We start from the raw sequence: 10000 nt of genomic DNA, 5'->3' as shown, positions 1-10000 counted from the left end.
CGGTCATACCTTCGTAGCATTTCGAGATTATGTCCATTACAGACTCCGGGTGATAGTGGTATAGGCCTATCACAATATACTGCCGAAGCCACATGGTTCGCTCTAGTTTATTTTCACTCGTTTTCATCAGAAAAGTTCGGGCGAGCCAGATAGGTTGCCAACTTAAGCTGGCTCAACTGCTAGAGGGTGGTTAAAGCATAATTATGATTGCAACTGAACTTCTACAAAAGATAATTCACACCAGGACACATTATTTGGGTGTAAATTATAAGGGGGCAACCTTTTATTGTTTTAATTCTTTTACCGTCAAAATTGTGCTATTTAAAGAGAAAATTTTCACATTTCTCCATTAAAGTATTTTACAACGAGGTAATGCGCATGCCCGTATGCATAGCGCAAGTGACAGCTTGTATTGTAGAAATATAGTACACGTAATCAAGGAAAATCGTATGCGGTGATTGAATAAAGGGCTCACATGTGATGTGTTTTAACAAATCAGGGAGCTCGATCCTTAATAGTAGGCAGTTGTGACAATTAAGTACTTTTAAAAATGATCTCATAGAATGCTGCAACTAAATGAATTTGACGTTCTACTGAGAGGATACTCTCTGGTAAGGTGTGGGTGAAGGACTAGGCGGCTGTTTTTCTTTTCATATAGACGGTATCCTTAAATGACGCTATAAATCATAATTTCATTTTTTTTTGTCTATACGCCAATTTAAGTTGGCCTTTTTTGAAATTTTGCTATTGTTTTAATTTATAGAGAGCCAGTTCTATCTAGATAACACATTGTACCCAGTTATGGAGTCGAGTTCTGCTGTGAACATAGGGATCTGCAGGAAAGGTGACGTGAGCCAGGAAGGAAGTGTTGGTATGCAAGAAAATTTACACAAAATGCTCAGCTCAATTTTATATTACTTTCTATGGAAAATGCGAACTTGAATTTGTTTAACAGTCATAGCAGTGTTAATATCTTTTAGAAATCTAAAATACAGACCTCGCAAGGCGTTTGTAATACAAGTATTGTTAAAGCCTTACCCAGCAAACACAAAACGTTTTCGACATCATTCGCAAAAGGTTATAAAAGGGTGTCAGAAAACGTTTAAATGTCGGGTTATATAAAGGGTATATAAAGAGTTTAAAACGTTTTCATAACCTTAAAAAACATTTTTGATAATCTACTGCACAGCAAACAAAAATGTTTTACAGAAAACGTTTAAATGTCGGGTTATATAAAGGGTATAAAAACGTTTTAATAACATTACAAAAACATTCTTGAAAACTTGATACAAAACATTTTAAACAAAATGTTATTTTGGGGTTGAAAAAATATTTTGCGAAAAATGTTTGCCCAAAATATTTTCAATAACGTTTTAAAAACGTTTTCATGACCTTTATATAACCCGACATTTAAATGTTATTAAAAGGTTTGAAAAAACATTTTAAGAACATTTCTGTGTTTGCTACGTTCAAATATTTCAACATAATGTTATTTGAGTATTGACACAATATTTGGCAAAAATGTTTGCAAAAATAGTTTACAATAACATTTTTTGAAAACATTTAAAAATATTGTTGTAGTGTGTTTTCATACAAAACGTTTTAAAACGTTATCATGACCTTTATATAACCCGACATTTTAATGTTATTAAAACGTTTTTACCTAAACCAAAAGCCAAAATATAACTTATTTAAAACGTTTTAAAACGTTTCTGTGTTTGCTGGGTTAATGTACGATTTCCGTCAAATTTTAATTCTTTATTCAAAATGTTGAAATATCATTAGTAATAACTGCCGGGAAGGGGTTCTGTCCATTTTAAGCTGAGGTAAGGTAAAGTGTAATAAGGTAAGGTGAAAGATAATCCACTGGTTATTTAGGCCATTCAACATGCAGGTCTATGGGAGGACATAAAGTCATAATTTTCTAAGATTATGACTTAATGTCGAACTTTGCTCTGTTGACCTACACAGTCAACAAATTTGGCCGATTCCATCTAGGTGCAAGTTGGGAAAACAAACCAGGTTTGAAAAAAAATTAACCAATTTCATATTATAAGATCATACATTATGGCTTTAAAGAAAATGATAAATACTTTTTTTTTCATTTCTTTCCAGTTCTTACGACATCTAATGTAGATGCTATAGCCCCTAATGATTACACCCGACTCAATCTACGTATCAGCTTCGCGTCTAATGAGATTTGTAAGGCTCAGCAAGTAACAATTGAGAATGACCACTTGCTAGAGTCAACAGAATGTTTCCAATTGTCGATTTCTCAACCATTAGGTGGCGTGATACGCCCACAAAGCAGAGCTACTGTAAATATCAAAGATGACGACTGTAAGTTTTTTGTTATATATATATATATATATATATATGCCCGTGTAACAGGTCATAGACATTCTGCTTATGCTCTTTAACTTCTTCTTACGACTCTTCTTTATTTGCTTCTAGCTCAAGAACAAATTTAAGTAGCCTCAATGATGTCCATATTGTGAGCTCTACGTTAAAACTTAAGCTTAAACTGTGGTGTGGAATCACAAATTCACGAGCTTCACTATTTCAAATGTTGATTGGTATAATTCGCACGATATTGACAATATTGTAGGTTTCTAACGACTAGTCTTGTTGCATGTAATGAACTGCATTTTAGGTGCAAACATCCTTGGTGGAACAGTTTTATGCCCGCACGGCTCTTGTTTTGTAAACTAATTTGTCGGAATCTTTGTGTGTGTTTTTTTTTGGGGGGGGTACAGGTATATTAATTCAAATTAGAGCCCTCAATAGTCTGGTCGTTCCATCCAAATAATTAAATAATGAATGTTGTACTTGTACTTTGATCAATTTTAAGTTTCTAGAAATGTCCAAAAAGTCAGATAATGAGACCAGTGTTTCCAAATACGAACATGTAGTTCTCTTGCTCAAAATTTATTTACCTGTCCAAGATTATCTTAAACGTCCAATAAGAAACAATGAATACAATGGACAATAGAACAAAAGAAGATGGCTAGACGTATAAGCAAGTAGCTGGATGTGTAACGTAGTTAATTATGATCACTTTCAGATTGCTTCTCCCTCGAAAGGTGGTATTACAGTGCCCCAGAATCTGATGAGCCGTTTATCATCGGCGTCGTTAAACGGGGCTTTCTTGGAGATCCGTCAACCGTTGTTTGTAAGTGCCTTGTTGCATACTTGTAAACCTTTAAATAAAATGGCGGCACTGTAATCATCGGTAGGCCTATCCGCGTATCCATGGCAGTAACACGGCATTACCGTATTCATGTATTGCATTCCTAGAACGATAATGAGGCGCGTAGTGAGATTGAGCAATGTGCTCGCTTGAAAGGAATTTTCATTGCAAAATAAACTTTCAGAAAGGATTTGCTATTAAGACCAAGCGATGTATTCACTGGAAATTAATTTGAATGGGAAAACACCCAATGGACATTTCAGAAACGGAATGTCATATGATAAAATAAAAACATTTCACTATACAGTTGTACCTCATGGTTATAAGTTTCTAGAAGTGTTGTTAGAATAGAAAAAAAAATAACGCTAATTTAATGCACAGGCTAGGTAAGCCTGATTACCTTTTAGTAATAGCCGAGTGTGTAAAAACTGTAACATTCGATGTATAAAGGTATATTTGAATGTTAACTGTACATTATTTATCACGATTCGTGATACCCAATCGGGTTAAAATTTATTTGGTTTATGAGGCAGATTATTTTATATACGCCATTTTTTTATTTTAGTGAAAATGATGATTGAAAATCTGGTTAAATATCTATAAAATTGTCGTAGGTAACCTCTAAAGATTACTATTTCGTTTTTATGGCAATTCCATATGAGGGAAATCTAGTCCATAGAGAAAGGCCGCATAATTGCGTTGGCATGACCATCCACACCGTCAGGCGTTGTTGTGCTTTATAGTAAGTCTTTACTAGACGAGGGAAATTCGGCTAGCTGAAGTTATACGTGGCGTATGGTGGTATATTCAGTGACGGAGCAATGAAATGTGACGGATCCATGTCACGTGACCCATTTGCCATTTCCGGAAAGTTTGGCAGACTGAGTACATAACGTGTAGGGCACATATAGTATCATAATTATCTCTATTTTGAACATAAATCATAGCAAATCAAAAAGTAAGGAAAATTATAATTTTTTTCTCTTTTTTTACTTTCCCTAAATCGTAAATCAGTTGTGGTATCAGTTTTGGTATAGAATTGATCAAATTATCGAAGACACACTTGTATTTTGACGTTATAGCGACATTACATTGGGAATGTACTTTTTCAGATATTACTGGATCCCGAGACCCATAGCTGTACATAAGTACCAAATATAAAAGTATATACGGCGTAATAAAAAAAATACAGATGAGACTTGTGTTACAAAAAATGACACCGACGGCTTAGAAATGTCCACACTTTTTGAAAGTTGTTCCTAAAACATTTTAAAACCGTGCTGAACTGGTCCAATATTTACTTCATTTTCGCCCTATAAACTCGAAAAATGTGCAATTTTAGTGGTGAAGTGAGCTAAATTGAAGTAAAGTCGGTTTTAAACAGACCATCAATGACATTTTTACTGAAAATCATCATTATTTGTCCCATTTAGACAACTGTCGCTGTACATACATCTTTGACTTTCTGCAAAGTTCAATTGATATATATATATATAACATAAATACGCGTTTATCAATGTGAGCGTTTTCTCTTTTTTATTTGTCTGCTATGCAACACTATAATTTCAGATTTTCAGACTATCGGAGGCTCGGCAGTAGAGAATGTAGATTACACCAGGGCAGCGTTATCTGTAGATTTCCCAGTGGATACGGGAGTAATGAACGTGCCTGGATTAACTATTAATTCGGATGAAGAGTATGAACCTCAGGAGCAGTTTACCGTACGCATCAGTGCTGCAGATCCGAACCGCATTTGCGAGCCATCAACCGCCGTTGTAGTCATCGTGAGTTCTGATCGTAAGTTTGCCATAATTCGTTTTATTTAGGTTAAGTTAATGACGCGGCTAACTGTGAATTTTGAATATTCCAGTTGCAACTAAACACAACACAAAAAGAAAGTCTTCACTTCTGTTGTACTAACCAATTATAAATCTAAATCTGATCATGAAAATTTGATTAATTTTGCTACCAAAAACTCTTAACTGACAAAGATTGATCCGGTATTTCAAACTTGCATTTTCAAAATGTTCCATTGAAAGGTTCCACTAAAAATAGTTTTTTTTTATCAAACATGCTAGACACTTTATAGTTAGTGCCAAGGACGCTTTGTTTGAATACAACCAAACAAATGCGAAAATTACCTAATTTGCATATTCCAATGACGGCCATCGTGGATGTTTTGGTGTCGGATTTCTTAAAAAATGTTGGGGTTAGATTTTTAATAAAATATTTCATTTGTTAATGAAAGGAAAAACAAATCCAAAATAAAGAAAGACTTGGATTATTTGCACTTAATAGCGCCCTCTATAATTTGATTTTACCTTTCCTAAGAAAATGGAATGTTTTATCAAATATCTAACACCATTATGTTTTATGTTTGCCTATTATCTTTTATTAAAACAAGATATTCCTAAAAAAAATTGGTGTCAGTTCCAATTTACAATATAATTATTATTTGAATGTAATGTTAAAGATGGAATTGCATGAGAAGTTTTGCACTGCAGCACTGACAGGAACATTTAGTGGTAGTTCATTTATCATTAAATAATTATACACTTACATGCCTGCTTTGGCGCTGCGTCGGCCTTCTATTCTTCAAATTTGTTTACAAGTGTCGTGATGATGACCAGGGCCGTGACGCTCGTATTCAATCCCCGTATAAAAAATGAAGTCACTTCGCCGGCAGTTAATTGACAGTTGCTATGCCGGTTGCTATGCATTTCAGTGCGCAGCCTAAAACTTACGTACTTGTGAACGGCTATGATGCGCGTTACTGCTTTATAGGTCAAAGGGACTATTTCAGTGCGCAAATTAGTCTTAGTTCCAGACCGGCAAGTACAGGTACGATTGTAACGCAATTTGAACGTATATTTATTTGTTTTAAAAAAGAAATACCCTTTTCATCAAATTTAATGTTAGGAGAGAGAACATAAGGTCCATATTTTACTTGTTTTATTGAATTTAGAGCTAATTTTATGTATGAAATATGCACATTTAGACCGCTACAGTACAAACGACAGTCCGTCTTGACTTCTACTTCTACCGTACTTCTACTTCTACGTTGATACTCAGCATAATCCTCCAGAGGATGTAGAGCCATGGAAAAACTTAGAATGCTCTAGTGCGGTACCAAAGTTGCGGTGCATATTATACAGTGTGCAAGTAAACAAGTCTGGTCCTTTAAATGTGTGCTGCTGCAACTGCTCCCTTGAAGGCCTCAGCTGTTGGCAGGGCGAAGACATCTCCAGGGAGGTTGTTCCACCAGTTGACGGTGCGTGGGCAAAATGAGTCTGTACAGTTGGATGCGAGATTGAATGGCTTGATATTTGAGAGGGTGATAGGACCTGGTGCTGCTCTGGACCAAGTCTTGATCAAGTCTAACATCGTCAGGATAAAATCTCCTCAATCTTGAACGACTGTCGAGGAAGTCTATTTCGAGCTATTTTTCCAAGATGGCGCACTGTTATGTGCGCCCCAAAATTATTCCATAATAATCATTAAAAGTTATATATTTTGTCATCAAACATTAATTTTCACTTGTTTTGATATTTATCTCTTATTTGTTTGTGCATGGAATATTCTAGAAGGTTAATAATCCAAGTGGTCAAGAAATTCATATATCTACTAATGTGGAGAAAGTTCTAGCAACATTTAGATCATACTCTAATGGTCATGATTACTTAATTACCACAGTAGTAAAGTGCTGGCACAGTGCCAAAAGTCAGGGTACAGTGTCTGATTGGTTTGTGTTTAGGTAATGTGCTATTTTTAGAACTATTTATACAGAGTAATGAATCTGATTGGCTTGTGGTGATGTAATGCACCATATATGGGATAATTAAATGCTGTAATAATTTAGATTAATATAGAATAATAAGAAATAGTATAAAAGCCTGGAGATTTAATAATTGGCAGGGAAGGCAGTCTTTTTGATTTGTAAGAGGAAACTCTGTGAAACTTATGTTAGCCAGTATTGGTACAAAGTTACCATTGAAGTCTTCAAACTTCGGTTCGCGGTTCTTGTGTGTGCGTGTTGGAGAGAATTATTTACGCCAAAGGCGGTAGTGAAAGCCAATAGTGCTTTATTGTTTGTCGACTCAAAGAAGTGACAGACTGAAGTATCTCCATCACCGAACTGTGATATTTTGCTGGACTAGCATAGAGTGTTATCTGTCTGTCAAGTGGAGCAGAAAGCTTGCTCAAGAGATCTCCAAGAGAGGAGCTTAAGGTCAACATAGAAGACCATTTGCAGAACACTAGCAGAGTAGCTAGGGTAGTGAAAGTATAGTCATCAGGACTTTGGACTGAGATTGTGGTAGATAGGATCGCAGACATTGCCGGATCTGGGATCAAGAACTGAGACCATCAACGGAATCTCATCTGAAAGCCAGCCAATCAAGATCTCCAGGCTTAGCTAAGTAACCATAGCATAAAGAAGTCTTTATCGTAATCTTACGTAATTGTTGTAATATTGTATAAGGATTGATTGATAGCCATACTGCACTAATTAATAAATAATCATAAGTGTTTTAAGTAATAAACAGTGTGTTTGTGTGTTTGGTGTTGCGTGAACCCGAAGCAGGTGATTTTGGCCTGGGTCATTTTGGTGACCATAACAGCACATCGACTGCCAATTATTCGGACCCTTCTTGTGTGAAATAGGTTAATCAATGCGTATCACTTGTTGCTTGAGAAATTGTTCAAAATAATTCAATTGTACTGAGATGTTGATGCGTCTAATGCACCCCCCTTCGGGGCTCGTGCTTTAGATGCATCAACATCTCAGTACGCGTGCATTATTTGGTGCAATTTCACTCCCAACAAGTGATACGCGTTTATTAACATATAACTAGTTAACATTAAAGTCGAAATAAGGGGAAGTCCAGTTAAAACAGTCTTACCCATAAATGCCAAATTCAAATCACAATATTTTGCGCTGAGTGCGCTCTTGGGCCGTTACAAAGCTTTATTGCTGTAAAACCAGGTTTCCTCTTCGCTCTTTTATGCTCCTTTTGATTTGCAACTTTTAAAAATGCACATAATTTTTATAACCTACTGGTATTTATATTTGTTATAACTTCTGTTGTAGTAAATTTGAGCTATAACAAGGTTCTTGACAGGACAATATCAATCAAATTGCCATAACATTGTTAGTATTAAATTTATGACGGTTATCATGGTTATATAATACTATCAGGATTTGATTTTGGTTTTGTGTTTATGTTATAGTAAAATATATCAACATGACGGTGATAATGTTGTCGTTGCTATTGCCGCTGATACTTAGGGCACATATAAACTGAATAAAGTGGAATAAGATGAAATGTAGAGTACCTGTTTATCTTAATTTATAATAATATTACTTTGATTTCTTTTAAGCATTGTGTAATCCAGCGTGTCTCAACAATGGCTTTTGTACTGCACTCAACACGTGCATCTGTCCTCCTGGTTTCACGGGTAACAACTGCGGACAAAGTGAGTAGAAATCATTTGTCACTCTTTACTTCATTGGACATACGTGTACACCCATATCAAAAGGATGCACTTGACAGCTACTATATAGTCTATTCAGTATAAGGCGGCACATGACCCAGTTCTTTTTTCACTTAAATGTCAATAATTTTGTTTATACATGTATTTCGTTTTACATAATAAGGGGCTGTCCAATAATTATGAAGGGGGGGGGGTAAAAATTTCCAAATGACGTACCAATATTATTTTTCCCCCTCTTAGCCTGCCATTCATTGATTGCCCCCTACCGACCTGCCCAAAAAATCTTTGCCCTCTCGCCTTGCACATGCCAACCTTTTGGGTTCCCAATGATGTTATCGTAGCGAGCAGGAAATTTTGCATATTTGAACATTTTTGTACTGTTTTCCCTTTTGCCAAACATTACTTGCCCCCTTCTCGGCCTGTTTGGTCCACTCTCGGTCGGCCAACAAATCATTGCTAACCCCATTTTACCCTCCCAGAGTTCAAAAAATCCCCAAGTCACAAAGTTTAAGAATACAGAGAACATCACTAAACCATGAGACTTGGGGATGATTTGAAGTGACCTCCACTTGAGATGAGTTTGGTACTTATTTTTAGCTTATCATGTAAATAGAGATACATGTAACTGCCAGCAAGTGGTAAATCGGTTAAACCCGTCTTAATGGCCGAATGCATTTGTTGTTCTATTGTACCTGTCTACTTATTAACTTAGCTTCTTTTCCTGCTTATTAGTTTAGCTTTTCCTGCTTATTAATTTAGCTTGTTTTCCTGCTGTACTCTCGGGCCCTGACCTGGTATCACTCTTTCTCTGACAGAAGACCATCCATTGCCATGTGACTTAACCCATCTGATCTTTCCTGACAACAGGCATTCTTGCTCTTTATGTTTTATGCACTGGATTTGTAAAGTGCTGTTCTTTGAAAGAGCGATATACATATGCTTTCATAGTTAAGCATAGTAATATGTTTGAACCTGCTAAAAGTGTGATTCACTTTTCAGCTACATGTACTCCACCCTGCCAGAATAATGGGGTTTGCACTGGACCAAACATGTGTAGTTGTCCTGCCGCGTACAGTGGAGCAACGTGTGAAACAGGTAGGTGTGGACATTAAGCAATAACTCTAAACCACACCCAAAAAAATAAAAGAAAATGTAACATAATTCTTTCCTAAAAATGACAGCCTCACAAAACAAAATAAAACCAAAAGAAATTTACTCACAAAACAATATCAAACATAACAGTTAATGCGTATAGACGCGGTAGAGGGCGTGAATGTATATGTGAGTGAGGCAAAAAATCTTTCCCCTAAAATGATG

General features: G+C 35.9%; 1 protein-coding gene across 1 annotated transcript; it reads left to right on the top strand.

The window, feature by feature from the left end:
- Positions 1 to 769: 769 nt before the first annotated feature.
- On the top strand, positions 770 to 9795 carry LOC140172410 (sodium/calcium exchanger Calx-like). The gene is made up of 6 exons (XM_072195562.1): positions 770 to 871; positions 2116 to 2340; positions 3065 to 3172; positions 4760 to 4987; positions 8570 to 8665; positions 9683 to 9795. The coding sequence occupies exons 1-6, from the start codon at positions 802 to 804 to the stop codon at positions 9793 to 9795; spliced, it is 840 nt and encodes a 279-aa protein (XP_072051663.1). The 5' UTR covers positions 770 to 801.
- Positions 9796 to 10000: the final 205 nt, after the last annotated feature.

Source organism: Amphiura filiformis, chromosome 2, assembly GCF_039555335.1.
Source record: "Amphiura filiformis chromosome 2, Afil_fr2py, whole genome shotgun sequence".
Classification (NCBI taxonomy): Eukaryota; Metazoa; Echinodermata; class Ophiuroidea; order Amphilepidida; family Amphiuridae; genus Amphiura; species Amphiura filiformis.
Note: the sequence above shows the minus strand (reverse complement) of the source record. Positions and strands in the feature narration are given on the sequence as shown.

Excerpts from the sequence above, each read along its gene's own strand:
- LOC140172410 (XM_072195562.1), top strand. The coding sequence starts at position 802 with ATGGAGTCGAGTTCTGCTGTGAACATAGGGATCTGCAGGAAAGGTGAC. Across the intron at positions 2,341-3,064 it reads AAATATCAAAGATGACGACT|ATTGCTTCTCCCTCGAAAGG; the intron begins GTAAGTTTTTTG and ends GATCACTTTCAG. Across the intron at positions 8,666-9,682 it reads GGGTAACAACTGCGGACAAA|CTACATGTACTCCACCCTGC; the intron begins GTGAGTAGAAAT and ends TTCACTTTTCAG.